Here is a 26,519-nt window from a genome sequence, read left to right on the forward strand (position 1 = left end):
TGACAATCGGTTAATTTGACACCAACTCAAGTTTTCCAACTGCCCTGCAGAAAACTCATATCCTGTGGTTGCTTTATCGTATGGTATAGCTTTAGATCGTCAGCGTATGAGAGTTTCGCGCATTTCAAAATGGAATTAACGTCGTTCATATATAGCAGGAATAAAAACGGTCCTAGGTGGCTTCCTTCTGGAACACCAGAAAAAACAGGAAATGGCGAAGAAATGTGATCACCAATTTTCACAGACATGCTACGACCACATAGGTAAGATTGAAGCCAGAGCAGCAAATATTCGTTCATGCCAAATCGATCAAATTTGGCAATTGCAATTTGATGATTCATTTTATCAAATGCTGCAGATAAGTCTGTGTATTTCGCGTCCACTTGATGACCATCCTCAATTTGGCGTTTTACAAGCGAAGTGAAGGAAGTCAAGTTGCTTTTTGTAGATCGTTTAGGCATAAATCCGTGCTGATCCGACGAGATGTAGTGATTATATCTCTGGGCAAGCTCCTGGAGAATAATCAACTCAAACAGTTTAGAAGTGGCACTTAATGCAGCTATATCCCGGTAGTAGTCTCGAACTCGTTTACAACCTTTCTTAAAGACAGGAAAAACATAGGACTGTTTCCAGCAGTTTGGAAAAATGCCTGTAGCCGAAGATAGATTAAATACCGCTGCAAGCGGTGCCGCTAGCGTCTCCATACAGCGCTTCAGAATGATTGACGGGAGACCGTCAGGGCCATATCCCGTGGAGGATTTTAGTCTTTTTCCAGCTGACGTAACCATGTCAATGGAGATAACAAACTGCGACAAAGGTACAGAAAGTCGAGGAACAAACTGCGACAAAGGTACAGAAAGTCGAGGAACATTTTTCGATGGCGACGGCTACATCCTGCGGTTCGAGATGTTCATTGGTGAAAACGTTATTGAAATGAGAACGGAACAAATCGGCAATGTCAGCGGTGGAGTCGACTTCGAAAAGACCATTAGACATCGTTAAGGGTAATCCCGATTCTTTACGTTGCTCATTCACGTAGCGCCAATCCTGAAGTGTCTCTGCTTGTGGGTTCGCCCAATCCCTTTTGGTTCTTCTACAACAGCTTTAGTGTGAAATTCATTTGACAATCAAATTTGGATCTACTGTAAGTCTACCCACATCTACCCCGTAACAAAGTGACAGTTATTAACAGTTTCCCATAACACCCGCCAGTGTCAAAAATGTCGCGACGATCGTTTTTACGTGCCGGTCAAAATTGACGCACCTTCGATTTCCAAAGGAAATGTTAATTTTTGTTACGTTAAGCCTAGTATCCAGCTGAAAAGAAAACAGCTCAAGAAAAAATGCTGGTATTTACCGAAGAAATTTTGACAACTGCAAGGCAAGCAATTATCTGTCATTTTTTCTTGTGGTAAAAATTGCGCCGGATATTATTCCGTACGGAAAAGTGACATTTCAAATCACTAGCATGTAAAACTGCGCCATCTGAAAGTAAAACAATATTTCTTGTGAGGTGCATACTGGTAAAGAAATCGCAAACGGAAAATCTTTTCTTTAGCATTTCTTGGCCTATCTTTTTGCCCATTTCTTTTCAGGTCGATACTAGGCTTTAAATGTGAACGCAAAAAGCTGTCTGGACAACGATTTGAAAAGTGCGTATTGATTATTTCAGCATTGTTTCATGTTTTCGGTAAAACTGTTTGAATTCTTGGTGGGTTGTTTGATTGATTTGTTTACAAGATAAAAAGCGGTGTTTATTACAAGATTGTCACTCTTGTGTACGAGTTGTCTGCTCTAAAGTATTTAAATATTGCGTGTTTCATTGAAAGTTATCCGCTGCGCAATTCAAAATGAAATGCTCTTTCATGATTGCTGGATCGATCTATTGAAATAATAAACCAATTCAGATCTTATATGCACAAGGGATTTTTTGCCAAAACAAATGATAATAAACTCTTTCTTCGATATTTACGCCGCTTTCAAACATCTGTCGTGAACCATGAACCAGCAGTTTTAGATACGTTTGATTAGTATGGGAGCTGTCACATTGTTACCGGGTTGACCCACATACACTGGCATGACCTTGAACTGATGGTAGATTCCCCCCCATACATACATACATACAACATTGAAACTTATGGTAAATTTATTGTAAAACTGTCTCAAGTTTAAATTTTATTCATATTTTTGTTTTTTATTTTATGGAGTAGAATTTTCCATATTTCATTACAAAATTACTGCCTTTTTAATGTTGTTATTTCGCTTAAAAAAAATTACCATAAAAGGACGCTAACTCTTACTGTAAATGAAAATGTTTGTTCGCGAAAAAGAGAAGATTTTTTTGCGGGTGCTTATTTACTGTTCAAGTGTAAACATGTAGACATTGTTCAGTTTTTGTCACCCCATCGGCAGACAACCATGTTTTCGCCGCCAACATCTCGTGTGTGCGAAAATGAGATAGCATGTCAGCACTGCGTTTCACTCAACTGCCAGCAGTCTGATTTGGGCCCGCTGTCAAATTTTGAGCCCCGGACATGCTGTCACTGACGTTTACTGCAGTTCGATATAGAGATGTCGATGGGTTGGTTTTTGTATAGATCAGCTGAAGAGGAAGATAATTGAACGGATAAGAAGTTTTATGGATTGTGACATCGTATTTTTCGCAAACTTCGGGGAGAACGTCCAAATACTCAACGGAAAGTTTCTTATTTAAACACATAAGACACGATTGTAAAAAAGTATTTTGAGCCGATGCTTTCAGGAAATTATGGCCACAAAGCACACAAGTTTGCATCCGTTTAATAATGTTCCTCTTCAGCTCTTCGGCTGACCTGCAAAACTGAACATTGCTTACATTTTTATACTTGAACAGCAAACAATCATGGATGTTTCCATATACAGTGGACCCCCGTTCGTTTGAACGATTCCTCATGCAAACTAACGGGGTTAGTTTTTAATTTGAACAACTGGCAACCCTAAATATGCTGGAACTTGTGTGAACTGGTCGCCCTATTCTTTGTTATTGTTTTGGTGGTTTGATTCAGTTGGAAGTTGGAAGCAGCGAATATTTCATTCTCCGATCGGATTTCAATCATAATCGTTGGGAAAACGCAATGTGAAACAGATTAAACACGCTAGATCAGTACAAACAAATCGCGTTTATGCGCATTGTCTGCATAAGCAAATGATGTCATGTTAAGAATGACATTTGAACCATTTTTAATTTGCATGTCGTGCAAACCAACGGGGTGCAAATTAAAAAGTGTTCAGATTAAAAACGGTCAAACGAGCGGGGGTCCACGGTAGTAACTTCGTCAGGACGAACCTGACGCAACTGCAATGAATGTCAAAAGATTATGCCCAATAGCCGCCATTATCGCTCATGGAAATCTGATGGGTATTCTTTTTCAGGTACAGAAACATGCTGGCCATTACCGGGTCTTATAATGGTACCATCACCCTACATGAGCACGCGCCCTCCTTGACTAATCGAACTCAGTGGGCTGGTGGACGGTAAACTGACAGCTGTTTATTTATAAACATTTGAAAAACAAAATTCAAATTTAATTTCAGTGATTGCTTTGATAATAGTGTAAAAATATCCTCAAAATGAGTCTTTTAATGGCCAGAATTTCACGAAATATGTGTCTTTGCCAGCCGGCGTTACGATTGGTTGCTTACCAGTGCCGAATGTTGAGTACGGTTGCGGATCCACCGGCTGAGCAACCAGCGGAATTCTACGACATAATTATCGCCGGTGGAGGAATGGTCGGTACAACACTTGCTTGTTCGTTAGGTGAGAACTTCCTTTTGTTTGTCAGTTTTTAAGTTCCAGAAAAAATGTGAATTTTTAATTTTAATGCAACAGGTAAAAATCCCCAGCTGGCAGACCGGCGAATTTTGCTGCTGGAAGCAGCTGCCGGCTTCAAACCGTGTTCGGCTGACGCGTACAGCAATCGGGTGTCGGCCATCAGTAAGGGAACGCACCGGTTAATGCAGGCGATCGGTGCTTGGCCCCAAATCGAGGCAACTCGCGTCAAACCGGTCCTCAAGATGCAGGTTTGGGATGCCTGCTCGGATGCACTGATCACCTTCAACTACGACGATCTGGCGGATAACATTTCCTGGATCGTTGAGAACGACGTACTGCTGGCAAGTGTTTATCGGCAGCTGGAAACGGTGAAATCGGTTGAGATTCGATACTCGGCCCGGATAGAGGAGTGCCGGTTGATTCGAGACGGAGCCGATATGAGTACGGTTCGGTTGGAGAACGGCAGCCGGCTGAAGTGCGAGTTACTGGTGAGTAGTTTTAGTTTTTGATGTGGGATTACGTCTTACAAGAAGGGGAAGATGTAAAGTTGAAATATTAAAAGGGGAAAAGCGGTTAGGTTTTTTGTGCCTAACATGATGGAAGTCGACAAATCATTGCATAGGCACGTCTATGTTCAAAACTAAATCCAAGTTGAAATTGAAATCCAATTCTAAACCCAGGCCCTAGCCCTAAGTCTCTAAATTTTGATTTTGAAAGTGTGAGAAAGAATAAGCCTTTGTATCTATTTATGTAACAATTTATTACGTTCTGGCCACGTCATAGGGGATTAATTTTTGTCTTAAGTACTTCAACTTCTTTGGCAAGTTCATCCAACTTCTTTAGAATCTGTTTGTGTCCATCCTCATATGCTCTCCATTGTGCTCCATTGTGGGACGAAGGCGGTCTGGTTTGCAGCAGATATGGGTTTTCCGAAAGGGTTCGATTCTTGTGACGATTCTGGAAACGTTGTTTGCGCAAAGTTACCATTCCATCTTCGCCCAGTATGTCCTCGAACGTTTGCAGATTATGATGGGTTCGCTTGCGTTTCATCGATTGATTCCGTTCGCGTCGCTCTGCTACTAGCTTATAGATTGAGGTGATTAAGTCCTTCGGAATCTAGGAAAAGTTAAATGAGGTTTGAATGCACGATTTGTGTGATATTGTTAAACTTACTCTTTTCTCTCTGGGATCGTTTGGTTTAACTCGAAAATGCAATCGCAGGCGAGACGTTTTAAGGAGTGCAATTTTTTGGAAAATTGCCCATAATCGAATGGGTACTTTTCGAAGGATCTTGGAAAACATCAGACCCTCAAGACGTGATATCAATTCAGCTTGGCGCGACAAACGATCCAGTCCGGCGGATTGCTGGAGTCCTTGAATATCACTAACCGCTAAACCAACCAGGAGATTAGTCAAAATGACGGTTACCAGTAAGACGAAGGCTAGAAACATGCCATGTGCCGTTCCTGGATATTCGATTTGCAGGTCTTCGCGATAGAAAATGTCTTCAAACTCCAGCTCACCGGCCATCATAACAATCGTCTTTAGCAAACTCGTCAAAATCTTATCGAAGGCTTTGTAGTCGGAGAAAATAACGCAAAAGCTCAACCCGAACGCTATCAGCAGGCAGCAATAGGCCATTAGAAATTTGGAAAAGTTTACCGCCACTGTCGTGAACATTTGCACGTACAGTCCAAATATCGGAAAACGTCCAACCAACATCATAAGCTCCAGCCAGGCTAGGAAGATAACGATCGCCGCCACGTGATGCTGCCAAGTCGGTACTGAGTTAATCTCTATGGTTGGGTTTAGCTGGAATTAAAGGTACTTTTGATGTAATTTTAAACGAAACAACACAATGGATTTTTTACCGTGCACAAAAATATTCCAATTCCAATACTCAACTGTAACCAGTTTTCCCAGTATCGAATGTAGCCGATAAACCCGTGCATCATCTGGAAGATCTCTTTGGACATCAGAAGCAGATTGAGGAAAATAACCAGGTAACCGATGGCCGGAATATGAGCTGCTGTCTTACACGTTTGCACCTTGCATTCTTTCACGTACACTCCCAGGACGAAGATCGTAAACAGCAGCACAAACAGCCCATGGTAGAACAAACTAAACAGGAAGAACTTCCGTATTCGCCTCCACTTGAGCAGCAGAAATGTTTCGCACAGTGGATGCTTAAGGATCCTTCGCTGACCGACTTCGATAAATGCCAACAGCAGTTCCGTCTCGCCTCGATCGTTGTTGGGAACCAGCGGACGAAAGTCCAACCGTATCTCGCAATCGACGTCGCCGATTTCGTGAATACTGTTCACGCTGATCGCCGCGTCCAGCTTATCTATAAACTTCGGAATAATCTCCGGTGTTCGCCGGATAATGAAGGACAGCGCGGAAACTCCTCCATTGGTTCGAGCCGTCAGATCAGCTCCGTATTCGATCAGCATAAAAACGCAGCTACTGAATTCGTTCAGCGCGGCGATATGCAGTGGTGTATAGCCGAAGTTATCCGCTCGGTTGACGTCGACCTTTGCCTTCAGCAAACTGAGAGTACAATCCCAGAAGCGTGATTCCTTCACGATGGACGCATGCAGTGCCGTTCGACCGTCGCGGTACACCGCATGAACGTCGGCCTTCTGCTCTATTAAATAGGTTACCGTTTCGTGGCACTGGGAAAGGCACGCCAAATGCAGCGGCGTATGTTGATCTCGGTTTCGAGCGTCAATGTCCGCTCCAGCCGCAATTAGGAGTTTCACGCAGTCTAGATAATTTTCCGACGATGCCAGGTGTAGAGCTGTAATCTTTTTCTGACCATACTGAGATCGCGCATCGGCTCCATATTCTAGCAGCAGTTCAATAATTTCCACGAATCCGTTAGCCGCTGCAACGTGCAGCGGTGTCTGAGTGTACACTTGTGGAGTATTCGGATTGGCACCATTTTTTAGCAGATATTCGACGCACTTTTTACTGTTGCGCTGAACGGCGTAATGCAGGGGGGAATGTTTCTCGATGCCGGCGTTGATATCGGCACCGTTGGCCAGTAGCCGAGCGATACATTCGACGCTACCGCAGCTGGAAATACAAATAAAAAACAATCAAGAATTGTGTTGTGAAAAAGAATTGCACCTTACCTAGCAGCACAGTGCAGCGGAGTCGCTTTGTGTTCCTTATCCCAGAGCTGAGTTTTAGCACCATGTTGCAAAAGAATATCCACTGCTCGATAGTCACCTATGTAGCACGCCAGATGAAGCGCCGTTCGTCCCCAGAAATCGCTTGCATTCACATTAGTCCGATCGTTCATCGCAAGCAGCTTCTTGAACATATCATGTTTACTAGCCCAAACTGCTAGCAACAGCGTACTGTTCCGATCATATGTGTACTCCCTCAGAACGTCTTCCACGGGTACCAGACTATCCAACAACTCACCAATTTTTTCCGCATCCGGTAGCTCTTTGAGGGAGCTTTCGATCTCCGAGTAGGCCCAAATTTCCTCCTGTCCTTCCCTGTGGTTGCTGTAGCACAAATCATGCGGCTGATTCGGGGAAGAAATCTCCACCCCGGCTACGTCACTCTCGCTGGAAATGCTCAACCGGTAGCGTCCACCACCGACCAACGAGTTGGCTCGCTCGAACACGTCTTCCGGCGCACCACCACCTTCCTCGCCGTCCTGGCAGTACATGCGGTATTCGTCTTCCCATTTCATTTCATTTTCCTATCGGTGCGAAGGAAAAAAGTTTTTTAAAAAAAATTCTTTGCCAGAGATTCTTCAAAGATGTTCAGGACTAAATTTTCTAAAGATTTCCCAAAAATAGTCAAAATTGTAGTCAAAAGGCTCGTGATGTGACTCAGTGTACCAATTGTCTTTGGTTTGATCATGGCACGAAAAACTGTGACTTAGTCTTACATTGCGACAACTGTTTTGATGTACACCCTACCGTGACCAGTGAATACCCAGATGACATCCAGCCAAAGTGTGCCAACCATATCGTAAACCATCGCGCCACTAATCACGGATGCCCCAACCGATCGGATTTCAAGCGCATCCTAGAACAAGCAATATCCAATAACCAGCACGGTCGTAGGCGGACCGATCGCTGGCGCTTATCCAAGACAGATGCTGGATGTTCTGCTTTTCACCGTCGGCGGTAGCCCCATAACCTGGGCCTTACTGCATTTCAACAACTGATGAATCGCCTTTGCGATCTTAGCAATTCATCAAACGGCCTTTAACTCCCACTCAGCACAGCGTCACCCAACCAGATCTAGGTTACAGCTTCGAGCCTCAACTGCGCCCTCCAGTGCTACTCTTACGACGGAAGAGCTCGTCCAACTTGTCTCGGAAACTATCGCCATTAAGTCGTATAAACCGTGCAGTCTTCACATGAGTAAATTTAATTGGAATACTTGCTCTTTGAGGAGCAAACACTGTAGGAAGGAGCCCACATGAGGATGTCGGTGGTTAGGATCTACCTTTCAGACTTTCGGTTCTTGAGACTCTTCCGAACCAACACTGGAGAAGGAGGTGTGGCTATTTTGGTTAGGCCGGTTTCAATCCAAAAGTCTTCGAGGTCACCGGGGTCATAGCCATCTACTCTACGAAACCAACTAGACTTGGCCATATTAACTCGGATATCCAGTAGAACGGGTCCAACTCCATAGCAATACTTGGATTCGGTGCACCCTTGGATTCAGTAATGTGCGGTACTTTGGTTTGATGTTCAAGCTTCATTGATACAATTTCCCAATCTTTCTGATAAAGATCGTCAAACCTATCCGGCAGAGCATTCCCTAAATAATGTTGGTTCAAGAACATTCAACATCCCGGTAGGTATACCTCAAGAGTGCGTTGTGGGATCCCTGCTGTATCAACATATATACAGCTAACATTACGCCCCTCCTAGGAAGTCGGTTTGCGGCCTAAAATTCGGGTTGGTGACTCCATCAATCAGTGATCAGTGGATTATCGCTATACAGACCGTTGATCTTCAGGACTAATGCTAAAAGAATTACCTGTAAAAGTGACATACTCATTCGTTTTTGTACCCTATGATATGCAATATATCGAGCCTGAGCTTGCTTCACGAGCAGAAAAATCAGAAGAGTAGGAATGATCAATTTGAAATCGTTGAAGCACTCGTTTCGGTTTCGGGGCACTTCACTGGTCATCCGATGAGGTCGCTTACTCACGCTAGACAGGTAGCTAATCTTTAGGTCTCATGTTACCAAATGACCGACAAATGTGGCATTCATCCGGTTTTTTTACCCAAAAGTGAGCCTCACGAATCAGCTTGCTATCTGTAATCTGTTCAGCGATAGAATACGTGGTCCTGTCAGGTGAGCTGTGCTCGGACACAGACTCATTCAGCGTATATAAAACAAAGATTTAAAGACCAGTTCCCCCGAACGAGAACAAGCGAGGTGCATGAGCAAGCTTCCCTGGTTACCCTAAACGGAGACAAGATTTGAAGCACCCATGGGTAAGCAGCAGAAGTTAGTTACCACTGCATTTCGTACGGCAGTACCAAACGGGCTTTATCAGGACGCTTACTACTACGAATCAAGTTATCACGCTGCGACCTATCCGTCTAGGAAAGAGGAACAGCGGCTCACACCCACCTTAAGATGTCAGCCCCATCAACGGGATAGGCACCTTAGGCTAACAACCTAGTGTACTCGAAAATTAAACGAAAAATGTAACGAGTAAATAAGTAAGACCAATCAGATAGAAATTTCGGCAGTACAACGTGCTCACGCATCATATTTTCGTGGATTTCAAAGGAGCATACAATATAGTCGAGCGCAAACAGTTATGATAGATGGTGCACGAGGACGGTTCTCCGCAGGTGTCCAAGGATATCCTGGAGCGAGCGAGATACTACGTGCGTGTTACAATGGCTCATCCGAGTTTCTTCGAATCGCGCAGAGTTGCGGCAAGGTGATGGACTGCCCGGTATGTTATTCGCCATCGCTATTGAAGGTGTGATTGTGATTGTCTCCCTAGGACAGGGACTATTGACAGCGGTAAACTTGAAATGGTGGATGAGTTTATATATTTGGGATCTTTGGTCACCGCCGGCAACAATATTAGTTAGGAAATTCAACGGCGCATTCAAGCTGGAATGTCAGGCCTACTTTTCCCTCCGCAAGACGTTTCAATCAAGAAACATACGCCGCCGCATGAGGCTGACGATGTACAAAAATAAAACAGTAATCAGACCGGTAGTCCTTTACGGACTTGAAGCTATAACTTTGCTTACGGAATAAGATATACGTGGCACTTGCGTTATTGGAATGAAACGTGTTGCGGACTATTTTTGGCGGAGTACAAAGGGAAAGTGAAGAGTGGGACAGGCGTATGAACCACGAGCTGCAGGCACTATTTCAGGATCTCTCCGAGTATGCCTGGCGACCACCCCATCGGCAGGCAACCATGTTTTCGTCCATGTTTTCGTCTAATAGTTTTGAGCGCATATATACTGCTTCCAGATGCCGGTTAGAGTCAATAGTCGCATCCTGTATGTTTGCGATGTTAGAGAAGAGTTGGTCATCTATGAGAACGTGGTCAATCCGCTTCATTGTACGTTGGTCAAAAGGTGATTCGGATCACTAGGCCTTGGGAAGGTGTGAAGTTTATACATCTTTGGCCTTTATCGTTTGTGGCGGTGTGCAGACTATTGGGTTCTATCATCATTGATCTATACATTTCTTCCCCATCGAACTGGGCGTTCACATCCCTGATGACGATCTGGATGTTCCGTGGCGAACAGCTGTCGTACATTGCCTCCAGCCGCGCGTAAAACACTTCCTTCTCATCGTCGGATTTATGCACGTTGATGTAATTAAAGAAACGGATTTTTATCCTCTATAGACACATTCTCTCGTTGATCGCCTTCCGATCTATTACGTAATCCTGCATTCTGCCACACAATAAAGCCCATTTCCAGCTCGCTGGTAGTATCACCGTTTTGGTAAAACAGGACCGTCTTGCTGTTCGAGCAACATTCGCTCGCCACCTTCAAAATTTAGTGATCTGCAGGTTCTAGTACCGAGTTTTCTTACCGTTCTTGTTTCATCGCTCAAGTTGATACCGAATATTCCGATCCGTGTTAGTTTGCATGTTGGTTACCCGATCTCCATTAAAGTTGCTCGTATTCCGGTTGGTACCACGAGGAGGTAGGGATAGGAGTTGTTGGAGAAGTACGCGAGGCACATATGGTACGCATTATCCAGCCTTTCACCAACCAGAGGCAGGTATTGATGCCTGATGTTATGCTCCGCCGAGTTGGACGATCGAGCAGTTTACGCGGATGGTAGACCGAGTATCAGTTGTGCTGATTGGTCTAAGGCCGGTGGTTGTGGCGGGCGACTTTAACGCTTGGGCGGTTGAGTGGGGAAGTCGTCGCACGAACCATAGGGGTCGGATTCTGCTTGAGGCTCTGGCAAAGCTCAACGTAGACCTGGCCAACGTCGGCACCACAAATACCTTCAGTAGGAATGGTGCAGAGTCTATTATCGACGTGACATTCGGCAGTCCTGGTCTGATAGGAGACTGGAGGGTAGACAATGGCTACACTCACAGTGACCATCAGGCGGTCCGCTATGGTGTCGGTCAGATAACGAGGCGGCAGGCGGCGAGTAGAGCCAACATTCCAACCACCTGTGGGTGGAAGACATCATACTTCGATCCCGAAGTATTTGTGGAAGCAATCCAGAGATGCTGGAGCGGATCATCGAGGGCCTCTTTCCGCGCCACGAGCCAAGGCCCTGGCCCCAGGCCGCTGAGTCGTCCAGGCCGACGTTTCAGTGTCTCAGAGCATAGCGTAAGATGGTCGGCCTCCATGCCGAACATCCAAAGTAACGTGGGCGACGGCGGTTTAGAGGGCGGGGAGGAAGCGACGGTTACGAACGAGGAACTCATTGAGATCGCAAAATCCCTAAAGGCGAGCAAGGCACCGGGACCAGACGGAATTCCGAATTTGGCCATTAAAGCGGCTATTTTAGTGGCTCCTGAACTATTCGGGGCAGTAATGAGTAGATGCCTGGAAGATGGCCACTTCCCGGACAGATGGAAGCGGCAGAACCTGGTCCTATTATCGAAGCCGGGAAAACCTCCGGGAGTCCCCGCGTCATATAGGCCGATCTGCCTGCTCGATACTGCCGGCAAGGTGCTGGAGAGGATTATCCTTAACAGATTCGTACAATACACTGACGGTACAAACGGTCTGTCAAGGAACCAACTCGGCTTCCGAAAGGGCAACTACAGTGGATGCCATCTTGTCTGTCACTAAGACAGCCGAGGTGGCAATCCAGCGCAAGAGGACTAGGACTGGTATGCGCTATTGCGCAGTTGTCACGCTCGACGTGAGAAATGCGTTTAATAGCGCTAGTTGGGACTCCATAGCCAACTCGCTTCGGAACGTCCAAGTGCCGGTGTCGCTGTACAGGATTTTGAAAAATTACTTCCAGAATCGTGTGCTATGCTACAACACGGAGGAAGGTCAGAAGTGCGTTTCAATCACGGCAGGGGTTCCGCAAGGTTCCATACTGTGCCCGGTGTTGTGGAACGTCGACGAGGTGTTGAAGCTAAAGTTCCCGGTAGGGGTTGCGATTGTCGGTTTTGCGGACGACATCACCTTGGAAGTCTACGGTGAATCTATCAGAGAGGTTGAGTTGACGGCCACCGACTCTATAAGTATTGTTGAAGATTGGATGCGCTCTAGGAGACTGGAGTTCACCCATCATAAAACGGAGGTTATCGTGGTGAACAACCGCAAGTCGGTGCAGCAAGCAAAGATCAGCGTCGGGGACTGCACTATTTCGTCAACGCGGTCCTTAAAACTCCTGGGAGTCATGGTCGACGATAAGCTCAAATTCGGGAGCCACGTCGACTATGCCTGCCAGAAGGCTTCCACAGCTATTTCGGCATTGTCTCGTATGATGTCTAATAGCTCTGCGATATATGGCAGCAAGCGAAGGCTATTAGTCAACGTGTTCATACTTAGGTTTGGCGGGCCGGTGTGGTCATCGGCGTTAGGAACCAAAAGCTACCTAAGTAAGCTGGAAAGTACCTATAGTCTCATGTGTTGAGTGAGAGTGGCGAGTGCGTATTACACAGTTTCGCATGACGCAATATGCGTCTTAGCGGGTATGATGCCTATTGGCTTCAACCAACGTGGAACTAGAGGTATACATCGACAGGCGCCACGGCGAAGTCAACTTCCACCTGACATAGATTTTGTCAGGGCATGGTTGTTTTAGACAGTATCTGCACAAGTTCGGGCATGCGGAGTCCTCCGGAGAAACTGCACACCATGCTTTCTTTATATGCCCTCGTTTCGTGGACGCGAGAAGCAACATGCAGGCAGTGAGTGGACAGGACACTACTCCGGATAACTTAGTCCAAAGGATGTGTTCTAGCTCGGACGTCTGGGGAAATCGTAGGTGAAATACGTATCTGTCAAGAACTACCGTCTGTCTACCGACTGATGAATGTCGCCTACAAGATACTTTTTCAGATCTTGTGACATCGCGTGACCCAATAGCAATAAATTTCGTATGGAAGTACCAGACCAGGCATAGAGATGGGCGAACAGCTCACGAGCCGTTCAAATGAACTGGTTCACAGGAAAGAGCGTTCAAAAGAACTGCTCCTGAAAAAGAACCACGGTTCTACAAACCTACGCGAGGGTGGCACGAAGCTTGGTTTGTGAATAGCAATTTACCGAACTATCAACTTGGTGGACAAACGAACCGCGAATCATGAGCCGTTCATTTGAATCAGTTGCAGCAAATGAACGGTTCCGAGCCGCTCACACAAAAGAGCCATTTTGCCCACCTCTTTCTAGGCAGGCTTTCATTGAATTTTCATACTGCGACCATGCCGATGGTCGGGAAATGTCGGGAGTACAACATGCTCACACATCATAGTTTCGGGGATTTCAAAGCAGCATATGATGCAGTCTTGCGAAAATAGTTATAGTAGATATTGCACGAGAACGGCTTTCCGCAGCTGTCGAAAGGTGGTATTCTAGAGCGAGTGATATACTACGTGCGTGTTTCGGGGACACGCTTAAGTTCCTTCGAATCATGCAGTGGTTCATCGCTATTGAAGGTATGTTCGGGCGAGCGGGCATCGAAACGAGAGCCACTATCTTCAGCAAAAGTAGTAAAATCCTATTTTATTACAGTTAAGGAGCGTTTGGTGAGAAAAATGGTAGAGTGGAAACTGTGAAACTTCGATATGAGGCCAAAATATATTGCGTAGTTCAATTGGTAAGTGGAACTCTGACTCACAATCTCTCGGTTAGGGGGTCCTAATCCAGTCTACAATTCTTCTCACCAAACGATCCTCCACTTTAATAAAATAGTTTACGTTAGCCCGCGGCAGAGTCAGAGGCAGAGTCAAATCTTAGCCTTCGCAGACGACCTTGATATTATAATTAATAACCTTGGAACAGCGAAAGCAATCCACGCCAGACTAAAAACGGATGCTAGGATTGGGTAAAAAATCAATGCGTCGCAAACCAAATATATGGTAGGAAGAGGCTCCAGAGAAAGCAACGTTTGCCTCCCACGGACAGTAACTATTGACGGCGACGAACTGGAAATGGTTGATGAGCTCGTATATTTGGGATCTCTCATAACTACCGACACGTAAGGAGATTCAACGACGCATTTTAGCTGGAAATCGAGCTTACCTATTCCTTCGCAAGACGCTTCGATCAAGGATCATACACTGCCGCACAAAGCAGACGATTCGAACGAAAAGTGTGGCGGATTATTTTTGGCGGAGTACAAACAGGTAACGAAGAGTGGCGTAGGCATATAAACCACGAGCTGCAGGCACTACTTGGAGAGATTCCCATGCATCCTGGCGAAAGTTGGAAGACGACGGTTGACCGGCCACGTCACAAGGATGCCTGTGGATGGACTGTGCAGTGGAATCCGTTCTATTCAAGAATCCCACCGGCACCAGCAATAGGGGGGCCCAACGTGCTAGATGGCAGAAGGAGGAAGTATAGAGTCACAGTAAGTGTTTGTTGTCAGGATGATACTCGCACGTGAGCTGATTGAATCTGTTGAAATCCACGGTACCTATGTTGTATTCTGAAATGATTCGGAGAAAGTCTGAACATCGATATGAACCACAAATGTTGCAGAAACTCAAGGAAGTTGATCTCAAAAGTAATATTGAAGTGGTGGTGGTGACAAAAAGAGGGTTGGTTTCAGACCGTAATGCGAAGTAATATCTGCTGGGCAAGAATTTTGGACCCCGTTCGATCGACAGAGTACCCCGCTTGAGCGGACTGGCCTTTTCTAGCGCAGCATGAGTGTAAACTGTTCAAGCAGACGGTGATGTAACTGTCTTAGTTAAGCTTTACAGAGTTCTTTCCGATGGGCAGAGGTGGATAGCGATAAATATGAAAAGTTATTTTATAGAGCCGAATCTCGGCTGGGGAAGGATGTTAGAGTCAATAGGATCATGGCACTAGTTCTGCAATGGCCTTGTACTCTAGAGTAGCTGACGGCGAAGTCTGTTGAATAAATACTGAAGGTCGAATTTCGAAGATGGAATCTACTGCTAGACATTGCTCTACTTATTTTACATTCAACATCAAGCTCTAAGTTGAATCCGACATCGATTTCCGCTTGCCAAACTGACAGACGAACTCATTGGATAGAGGCCGCTTGACCAATTACCTCAATATCCGGTCAGTATGTTCATTTCTATTATGTTCATATTGTGTTAGTTCCAGCAGTTTGCCTAATTGCAAATCTTGAGATAATTCATAGTATTTTTTGTATGGACATATTCCCTGCTACCATCACATTTTGATCCATTGTGATATCACCCAGGTGTTTTTCTGTATTCCGCACTTCTTTCTTCTTGCAGTATCATTATTAATTGAGGAAACTGTTGATTAACTGTGCTTGAGTGTCGATATTTTCGTACTTTTTCTTTAATGTTGTTATCACTTTGGAATCTATCACGCTCGCTAGGGTCAGTGATGTAATCAATTCAGCGAGTTTCTCGCCTATTTAATTTTGGTATGATAAGAAATGAGTTGAGTTAGTAGATAAGTATTATGTTCGCCCTATGATACTATTTGATTTCATCCAATATTTTTTACATCATCGGTTGACTAATTTCTATTCTTATGTTGTGTGCTACTATATACATACTTACTATTATAGAAAACCGCACCGCCTCCATTCCAATTTGTGTTGTTCCCAGTATTTCACCCAACTACTATTGAGCTTGTTTAGCAAAACTCTGACGTCGATTCAATTGTTTCCAACATTTTCCGCCGAAGTGCTTCGCCTATCAGCTGCAATTGACTACCTACAAATACCTACACATAGGTGGAAAAAGCTATTAATGGTGCAGTTTTGCATCGACCACTTTCTTCCCGTACAATGTTTGTTCCCAATGGATTTATTGAAATCCCCCGAACGGAAAGATAAACAAACGTGCGGATTTCGTGCTGCTCAGAATGCAACCAGTGTCCACCTCCTCCCAAATCGTGTTTGCGTCTATCACAGCACAGCACCCACCACCCACTATACTGCCCACAGAAGTACCCATTAAGAGAAAATCGTGCGCGCTTGGACCCGGTCTGGAATCGTTTTCGGATTTACGTTTACTGCTAGCAAATGATGCTTTTCACACTTTGATGGGATGGGATTCGGGGATGGATGGAAAATTTGTACTTATACTTCATCCACGATTGGGGAGTGGAACGTGATACTCTACGAAAATAATTTAGTAAATAATTCCGGGAAACTGCCGGGCGGATGCTATTATGTTGGAAATTGTAAACTATAAACTCTTTGCACGTCAGTCACGGTTCAGAACAGGTATATTTTTGTGTTATAATTCGCAGGAAGCTAGAACGAACTGGACGAAAAAATAATTGGAAGGGACGGAAGAGATAAAAACATATGTACTATAGAGCTTAGAGCAGACACCGGCTTCTAAGTAGTCTCATCTGATTATCGTTCGCATGATCAAAGCTGGCACAGTTGTAGCCGATGCCAGCTGACGTGTGCGGCATGAAGAGCGACACCAGCGATCACTAACCAGCAAGCGTTTGGCCATTTGTTTCTCTTCACGGACCGGTGCCAAGCGTCCGATTGCGGTTCAGAGTTTATTTTTTCTTTGGCCCGACAAAACAAGCGTCATTGAACTTATTGACGATGATCTCCGCACTTCGAACGTGCGGGCGAAGTGATGTGTGCTAAATGCGCTCTGTCAACGGTCTGAATATCGTCTGAACAAGAACTGCTGCTTATCATTATGTCGGAGATGTTCTACAAACAAAGTGAGCTGTCTGAAATTAACACCCTTCGACCGATTTACAGTGTAGACACTTTAGAATATTAAGAATAAAAAATGATACGTACAACACTATGTAACGTCAGTTAAGTGGCACTTGACGAATTCGGTATTAATGCGTAAATAATCGCATCGCAAGCAGGATCACTGCATGCCGGTCGATCATTACCAGACGCAATCTTCAACTTGTATGTAGGTACCGCAATGTCTTACCGTCAGTCAAACCCTGATCGACGGACGACATCGATGAGCTCATGGAACGAACAACCTGGGCAAGCGGCCAGCTGACAAGATACACCTTGCCGCAGCTGGCTGGCATTTTGGCAATTTTGAATCCAAACATATTTCCTAACTTACTACGCTCTCTATGCTACGGTGCGCCGGCGGCGGCGACGATCGATCGTGGATGGGTGTGAACGATCTGGAGTTGCCCGTTTTAATTATTATTGGTGTCTATAAATAACATGTCACCTATTAGTGGTAATTGAATTGTTTTTTTGGCGTAATATGTGTCACAGGTGCAAGGTTGTGTGACTGGTATCCTGATTCTGTACGGGTCAGAGAAAAATTATAGTTGGAAGCTATCTGAGGCAAGTTTTCGAATTAAAAAAATAGTGCACCGCAACTTATGTTCCGCAATGTTGCAGGTTCAACTAAATTGAACCGATTTAACGAAATAGTTGTTTTGGAAATTGTTGTTTGCAGTTTTGGTGTTTCGAAATTTTTGTTTGCTGTTTAATGCAGCCAGTTGTAACCATTATAAAGATTATGACGCCATCCGTATAAAAACTGCTACAACCCATTTGCAAAAAAGGTAATACGTAAATAAACACCGAAAATAGCAGCGGTTCTATGTTTAATCCTTGGAGTACATTAATGCTATTGTTAAAAGGGCTCAGAAATTCTAACTCTAATATATAATATATCTTGCATTTGGTAAGGTATGATTGAACTCTGGTGAATGCATTAAAAGGTACTACTTCTTCGACTACAATTTATTTAATTTATTTTAAAATTATCGTACAGCTTTGGGTCGCAGGGTGCCATAATTCTATACAATTTTGTGTCTGGTCATAGTTAAATGTTTGTGGCACAAATCTTACACCGACGTCGGAGAACACGACGGAGTGTTTTGCCGTAGACTTTTGCCTTGGGAGTGAAAAAGTTCACGATGTATTCCAATTCTATGAGCATACTCCGTTGCGTTTCACCGGAAGGCAGTCGGTTCGGTTGCAGTTTCTGTTTAACGGTGCGAATCAACCTCTCCCAAGATCCGCCCAAGTGAGGTAACCTGGGAGGCAGAGTCGGCAGACCCGTGCGGTAGAACGGAGCCTTGCACTGCAGGGGGACCTCGCGCGTAGAGATGACTAGAGCAAAATGTTAAAAATTCTGGTGAATAATCCCTGCTGTATACAACACCATTCCATGCCATTCAGAAATATTTGCATGATTTCCATTTTTTCCATTCACACAGTTTAAGGAGAATTCAATTAATTGGGTACTTTGCGCTTTTGAACCGATGAAATGATGGAGAAAACCACAAATAACTCTATCCACAACGAGTTTTTCTAGAACACTGCATTGCATGGATATCAACATGCATACTAACACGGTAAATCTACGGAAACCGCACTGCACTGCATTGTGACGTTGATTGAGAAATCGTTCAAAGATCAAGAGATGGCACTTTATGCTTTCCGTGATATTGAAGGCGCTTTCGATAACGCGTGCTTTACTTCAATGTTTACGGCTCTCTTTCGAAACGGAATCGGCTACAATGAGCTACATTCAAGTAATGCTTTCAAGCAGAGAAATCACAGCATCATTGGGATATGAAAGGAAGTTCACTATTTATCGTCGGAGGTAAGTTTGACGCAGTGCAGCTAGGAGTTATAAACACCATAGCACCAAACAGTTATGATGTTTACAAGAGGGGTTTAATATAAATTCTACAAAAAACAGTCATTGTTCCATTCACTAGGCGAGGCAAACATACCATTACTCCCCCTATACTGATTGGTGTCAGACTGAGCTTCAGTAAGGAAATCAAACTTCTCGGAATAATTCTGGATAAAAAACTGAATACGGCTGTCCACCTAGATTATGCTGTTAAATTCTGGAAATCTAGAAGCGTTATTTCAGCCCATTTAGATCGGTCTCCCGAGGAAGGATAACGGCATTAGCGGCGCTACTGTCGAACTGGTAAGCGTTGGGTTGTCCACGATTCCTAAGGAGTCCCTTTTCGTCCATAAACGGGCAGAGCCAGAATAGAGGGCTGCTCTTAGGGATTTGCTTTCCATGTGATTCTCGAAGAGTAAATAGGATTGCCACCTCTTCTCCGTACGCGGTCCTTTGTGCTATCAGGTACAGGTAGCACTCGGTCTTGACCAGCTCGTCACGCATGAGTGCTCCGCAGGCTTTGGAAGTCTTCCGCATTGTTTGCTGCTGCGCTATCTTGAGGTGAAGATAAAGGTGCAGTCGAAGCTCCGTATCGGTGACTCTTATGAATTGCGGCGTTGACGGCCTTTTCTGTCTTCCAAAGGAAGTCAGGTTCACGGGGCCATCGGCTAGAGTTGCTTAGGTCGGGAGTACTCTTCCATTTGGTCCTGTCGCCCGCCACATTCAACTTGCTAGAAACCCATCGCCATTACCGTAGATCCGTCGTTTCAAGGATCTCGCTGTTCCCTGCCCGTAGCGCCGAGGATCCGAGTGCAGCCAGCATAAGACATCCCTGGAATCTCTCTAAAAATAGCGATTTTGAGTCTTGATCCACAGGGATCCTAGGATAGAGTTCGCCAGTCAGACGCCTAGAACAATCGCAGCTAGTGCAATTTACACTGCATTTCCTTTCTGGAAGTGTAAGGAGATGACGGCCGCGAAACCGTTCTCGCTCGCGTCCACGACGGTGTGCATTTTCAAGGTGGTTTCTGCTGATGTGTTGGTCCGGTAACGGCGGGGAACTTTGACATAAAACACTCGCGAGAGGACCCGCAGCCATATGAGCCGCTTTTTGAACTGAGAGTCGTGAATCTGCTCATCCTAATCGACAGATGCTCTCCATATTTCCTGCAGTAGGCTTTGGAGAAACATAAGGAAGTGACTGATTAGCCCGAGCAGGTCGAAGACCATCATCAGACGAATTGGACACTCAATTTCGTGTTTCGAAACTTTCAGATTTGTGGATTCTTTTTACGTCCGTTATAAGCTGGATTGCCTTCTCCACTGTCTCAGCACTGATCAGCATGTTGTCCACGTAATGCTGATGAATAATGGCATGCGCGGCTTTCGGATACTTCTACTCAAATTGTATCGCGTGTATGTTTTTAACGTACTGAGCGCTGCTTGGAGAGCAGCTCGCGCCGAACGATATCCTTTGCATGACGTTCGACGTCATTCTCCTTCCACAGGAAGCACTGGCAGTGCTGATCCTCCCGAAACCGTACTAGGACCGACAGGGACAGGAGAGAGGTTAACTGATCAGGTCCTTTGAGAAGCACAGAATCCAAAGACACTTCCTACGAACTCGTTACCGCGTCCCAAGCAAGCCCTGTTTTAACAGGTTTGTTGGGATTGACTACAGAGAACATTGGAAAGTACCGAACACGTCTCATCTTGAATTCCTTCGCCGAGAGTTCCCTCATGTAGTCCTTAACCAAATGGTCGTTTACTTTCACGTTTAGCGCCTTTGCTAGATTTGCATTCTTCTGCATTCGCCGATCAAACCGTCGTAGCGTCATCGATCTGTTGTGCGCAAGTCGGACGTTGTCGTACTGCCAGAAGAGGTTGAACTCGTAGCGTCTATTCGTGCGTCGTGCTAGTGTTTGCAGCAGCTCAGTCGCTCTTTGGTCATCATTGAATAGCAGCAGCTTGTTCGGCTTACGGATGCCAAGACTTTCTAGTGTACCTCTTTCCGTATTCCTAGAATTCTTCTCCATTGTACTCGGTGCTGGGTTACTCGTCGCCAACTCGTTGCACGTCTCGACACACGCAAGTCAGCTTCAACTTGGTCGAGCTATCTAGCACGTGGGATTCTTGAAGAGAACGGATTTCACTGCACAGTCGCCCGGCATCCTTGTGGCTGGCCAAACGTAGTCTCCCAACTTTCGCCAGATGTACAATGGGAGTCTTGCCAAGAAGGCACAATGGGTACAATGGGAGTCTTGCCAAGATTTTTCGTAAGCAAAGTTACTGTCCCAAGTCCGTAGAGGACTACCCATCTGATTAACGTCTTGTACGCTAATCCACTTCCAGTACATCACCGTCAATAGCCACTGTCCGTGGGATGCAAACGTTGTTTTCTCCGCTTGGCACAACTTTCTGCGCGATTCGAAACAACTCGAGTGCCCCTGAGACGCGCACCCCCCGACCACTCGATGCAAGGTAGCTTTGATCAACCGCGTCAGTTTGTCCGGAAAACCGTACTCGTGCATTATCTGCCATAGCTGTTTGCGATCAACTGTATCGTATGCTGCTCTGATATCCACGAAAATATGGTGCGCGGGAACGATGTACTCCCGACATTTCTGGAGGATTTGTCGGAGAGTAAAAATTGGATCCGTAGTAGCACGGGCCCCATAAAGCCCGCTTTTCAGTGATAAGTACTGTTTCATGGTCTCGTGTAGCTCCTCGTCAGATTTGGATTCACACTGACAAATTTGGATGCTGTGATGATTATAGTGACTTCCGTCTTTCGTTGTCCTGGAGTAACACTCGTATATCATTCAGCTCAGGCGCGTTTTGAAGGCTATTGGCTAGTTTGGCTTGCCCTTGCGACACTTCATTACGTTGCCAAAGCTTGCGTGGTCCAGGACGACCTGGCGATGACAGTACTTTTCCTACATACTTCCGACACTTTGAACTTCTACTTAAACTGCAAAGTAGCGGTACGATGCTAAGCTTACGGACCCTCAATTAGTTGGAAAGTATATGCGGGTACTCCTCAGAAAATTAATGGATTTCTAGTTCCATATTTCAAGTTCGTTTCGTTCGTTTTAAGTCCAATCGTCAGTCCTCTATCAAGGTTGCCTCAGTCAGTCCTCTATCGTATTCCGGCTAGTACCACTAGGAGTTAGGGATAAGTTTGGCTGGATAAGAGGCAAAGAACTATTATAAAGATGATTACGCGTGTTCAGGGCTCCGATGACAATGATACGCATTATCCAGCTGTTTATTAATCGAAGATACGTTTAAAGATCGTGAAAGGCTGAATAAGAAAATGATCCCAAGTTAAGCTTAAAATCGCTTCCAAAGTACTACAAATAACCCAAAAATTTGTCCAAAATGAAGGGCAAAAATCTATAGCACTTCTAGAAATAAACTGTGCGTGGATCACATTTGCTTTAAAGCAGCATATTTTTATGTCCCCATCGTTTTTTTGTTGTCGTACTTTGGTTTAAGTCTCTGTTTCGTACTTTTTTTGTGTATCTTTCTGTTTTCAATGAAATATTTTTTTCCAAAGTGAAATTTTTCTTCGAGCTTCAATATTATTTCTTTTTAGTGCGAGGACTGTTCTTTGCTAAAAACATATGCAAAAACTTGAAAAACCACTAAATTACTAAACCGTTGAACGGTAACCGAGTTGCCTGCGGAATAATTTAGTTTGGAATTTTTTTCACTTCTGTTCAGCCTTAGAGTGCTGACGTTTGACTTAGTACTTGTTTGGTTGTAGATTAATCATACTTCAAATGATTTATAATATAATAAAATTATAATATAATATAATATAATATAATATAATATAATATAATATAATATAATATAAAACGCAGATGTCTAAGTTCCAGTGTGTCAAAATGGAACAAAATAAACATTCGCTGCCATTTACACTAATTCTTTCAATTTAGTGTTTTTCTCGGCTTTAAGAAAAATTTGATGCTTTCGTTTCTCTGTACATTTTTTTAGTTCAAAGAGACCACCGAGTTCGTTTTACCGCCGACTGAATTAATGACAATGGCGACAATCGTGGAAATATATTGCCCACTCTAACAAATTTCGTACCAATATATCTTTCCCCATCTATTAGTACCTACATGCTATAAAACATTATTTAAAACCTGAACGGAAAAAAATAATGTGAACACCACAGAATTGCAACACAGGGCATGTCTCGAAAAAAAAAATAAAACAATTTTTTCCCCACTGCTGGCATCGATCGCGTGCTGTCCGCGCCGTTCTTCGGCCCACCCGCTCGCTCGCTCTGTCCTGCAGCAGCAGGAGCTTCTTCGTTCCTCGTAAGTACGGTCCGGCATGGCGGTCGGTCAAATCAGTGCGGAATTTTTAAACAAACAACATGCGAACACGGTTCCTCCATAAGTGCCAGGTCGGCCTTTAATTAGATGCTAAATTCGTCCAAAACACGGCTGCTGCTGCTGCGGCTGACGCTGCTGTTCTTGTTGTTGTTGGAAAGGAAAGCGGTTTCAGATTTCATCACTTTGCACTATGGAGACCGGCACCCACGTCGTCGCTTCTTTTGATGGACAAGCTTTTATAAACCGAAATCCTAGATATCAATGCACACTTGTTTCAGACTTTGGGGAAAAAATCTAGGTGTGGCTCTTAACTGCACTTAGTGACGCAAGGTCAAACCACTTGATTCGTTGCACTTGACCGGACCGGACATCCTTTCTGGATCTGGAGAGCGGTACGGATAAAATGTAGAGCACAATCTTCGCGGTCAGTTAAACCGACGGATAAACCAACAAATAATGCCTTGCCTCGCGGAAAATCTACGACCCGATGACTAACGGTCACGGATTATTATTCCACTTTATTGTAACAACGACGACACTCTGTGAATTGGGGCTGTGGGTACGGGAGGGAGGAGGCGGTCACGTGTAATTTAGTTGCATTATTACACTGCTGCTTGGGTTGACCACGGCTTACCGGAGGGAGACCGCGTGAAAACACTATAGCAAGACGCTAAAACCGAAGATGTTGTTCGATGGAAAATCGCTCACAGACTGGTCGCTGGTTCTGATCGAGGAAAATTAGCACTCCCTTGTGAAGAGATCGTTTCCATCGATGATGATGATGATGATAATGACAACGATGAGATCAAGTGGTGAGCGAGCAAGATTTGCTCAATCGGAGAAAAGAGAATCCTGGAGAGAAGGATAATTTGTTGCAGTCGCCGGGCAGAGAAAGTGAGTTGTTGATGGAGACGCTTCATTCACAGTGGACCGTGCGTCTCCGCCGTTTGGAATTTGGGAACAAGCATTTATTTAATGATCTAACACATTTTATCAAGACAGTGCATGTTATTTTGTGTTACAATCACTATTTTATGAACGTTCTACTGTTTTCTATTTCAGATCGGAGCTGACGGGTACAATTCCTTAGTACGCCGCTCAATGGGAGTCGATAACTTTACACTGGCCTACAATCAGATGGGTGTAGTGGCGACCCTTAAACTGGCCGGTAGGCCAGCAAATAACGTTACAGCTTGGCAACGTTTTCTGCCGACCGGTCCCATTGCCTTGCTGCCGCTGAACGACGAAATGAGCTCGCTGGTCTGGTCAACGAGCGTGCCGGAGGCTAAGCGATTGTTGCAGCTGGACGAGCCGTCGTTCGTCGCGGCGATCAACGAAGCTTTCGTAAGCAAGATCATCTAGCTAAAGAAAAAAACATATTAATCTATTCAGTTTAATCTAATTTCAGAACAAGACGTATCCAAGAAACAACGTCATCGAGGACGTTATGAAAAATGTAAACTCCCTTATTTCTACCTCATCGGGAAGTAGACTGGAGCGTGCTCCAGTCATTGAAAGTGTGCTGGAAAAATCGCGTGCCGCCTTTCCGCTCGGACTGGGCCATACCAGTACCTACGTTGGCCAGGGAGTTTGTCTAATCGGGTATTACTCACTTACCAACCATGCATGCATCGTTGAGCCTAAGACTTAAGAGTTAACAAATTTGCAGTGACGCTGCCCATCGAGTGCATCCCCTGGCCGGTCAAGGGGTCAATCTGGGCTTCGGCGACGTCCAGTGCCTTACGGAAACCCTTGCGGAAGCAAACTACAGCGGTCTTGGATTGAACAACCTTGCTCAGCTGACCAAATACGAACAGGAACGATTGAAGCACAACGTTCCGGTGCTGCTGACAACGCACGGTTTGCAGCGATTGTATACGACCGATTTCCCGCCGATCGTTGGTCTGCGAAGTATTGGCCTGACCATCACCAATGTATTGCCTCCGGTAAAGGTAAGTTCCTCTAACCGCCATCGCGGCCACAAGCATACGATTCAAAGTTTGACTCATCGTAAACCACGGCGGCATACACATAAATCAGCCTTTGCTGTGACATCTTTCAGTGTTTGTTTTCGTTTTTTTCTCTTCGCAGAAATTTTTGATGAATTATGCCATGTCTTAAACTGGAGCGCCATACGGAGAACACCAAGCACATCGTGCGTTCGTTGGTTGCGATACAGTGTACGAATGAGTTTGCATGGAATTCGAAGAATTCGCTTTGCAGATCAGTGACGAGTGAGAGTGAGAACATTTTTAATTAGCTGCATTCTGTCGTTCAGTTGCTAGCCGGTTAATTCCGCATTATAAATCTTCAAATTGTAGGAACCGAGTGCTGTGGCAAGATGAAAACTGGGCGGTGATGATTATGCTGAGTGGATTACTATTATTTATGGGTGAAACGACATCAAACGATCATTTAAGTTCTTGTTAAAAACGCATCTACCTAATTCGAGTGTGCGTTGTTGTAAAACGTACTTATTATTATGCTGACCGTTAGGAGAATAATATTATTCTGTAAATTTCATGAACGTTTACTGATGTTGATAGAAGGTACGAGAAATCCTATGTTCTAAATCATACTATGAGGAAAGTGCTATTCAAGCCACAGAGGCTGAAATCTTATCATCGTATTCATTGAAATGTCCCTTATCCGCAAAGGCATGAATTATTCAGGAAGCAACGCCACAGAAGTCACGAATCCAGAGAATTCTCTGCAGGAAATTGTTCTACGATTATTGCAGAACTTGCCCGTATTCGTATTATTTAAGATTTCGATAAGTTTGAAGTTCAAGAGAGCTGGGAAAAAACTCGGTGTTGATTCTGAATTATTTTTTGACGGCTATCTTACGTTGATCTCCTAAGTTTCTAAACTAATTTTCTTCTCAATAATATGCAAAACATTATTAGGACAATTACTCTGCTAAAAAAAGGATGCGTGCTTGCGAAAAGCGAATCGAGAGAATTCTTTGGAAAATGTCTCTTTAGGAAACTATTCGATTATTGCAGAACGGAGCAATGCTTGTAATATTCCGGATTTCGTCATGTTTGAAGTTCGAGAGAACTGGGGAAACATTCGGTGCTGATTCTAAATTATTTTGCGATAAAAATAAATGGTTGGT

General features: G+C 44.6%; 1 protein-coding gene across 2 annotated transcripts; it reads left to right on the top strand.

Moving 5' to 3' along the window:
• The first annotated feature begins 3,579 nt into the window (after positions 1-3,579).
• Positions 3,580-25,894, top strand: LOC128738368 (ubiquinone biosynthesis monooxygenase COQ6, mitochondrial). Of its 2 annotated transcripts, XR_008412100.1 has the most exons (7): positions 3,580-3,796; positions 3,869-4,299; positions 24,464-24,745; positions 24,810-25,003; positions 25,071-25,353; positions 25,493-25,641; positions 25,723-25,894. XR_008412100.1 is itself a non-coding variant. In XM_053833427.1 (6 exons), exons 1-6 carry the CDS (start codon positions 3,610-3,612, stop codon positions 25,520-25,522), a joined length of 1,407 nt encoding a protein of 468 aa, XP_053689402.1. In that variant the 5' UTR covers positions 3,580-3,609; the 3' UTR covers positions 25,523-25,894. The 2 variants fall into 2 exon arrangements, 1 of the variants encoding a protein (XP_053689402.1); XM_053833427.1 differs by having other exon boundaries at positions 25,493-25,894.
• The last annotated feature ends 625 nt before the right edge of the window (positions 25,895-26,519 follow it).

Source organism: Sabethes cyaneus, chromosome 1 (assembly GCF_943734655.1).
Source record: "Sabethes cyaneus chromosome 1, idSabCyanKW18_F2, whole genome shotgun sequence".
Classification (NCBI taxonomy): Eukaryota; Metazoa; Arthropoda; class Insecta; order Diptera; family Culicidae; genus Sabethes; species Sabethes cyaneus.

What these genes read in the sequence shown, in the direction of transcription:
- LOC128738368 (XM_053833427.1), top strand. Translation starts at nt 3,610, where the DNA reads ATGAGTCTTTTAATGGCCAGAATTTCACGAAATATGTGTCTTTGCCAG. An exon ending in CGGCGATCAACGAAGCTTTC is followed by an intron (nt 24,746 to 24,809) that starts GTAAGCAAGATC and finishes ATCTAATTTCAG; the next exon opens with AACAAGACGTATCCAAGAAA. An exon ending in CAGGGAGTTTGTCTAATCGG is followed by an intron (nt 25,004 to 25,070) that starts GTATTACTCACT and finishes ACAAATTTGCAG; the next exon opens with TGACGCTGCCCATCGAGTGC.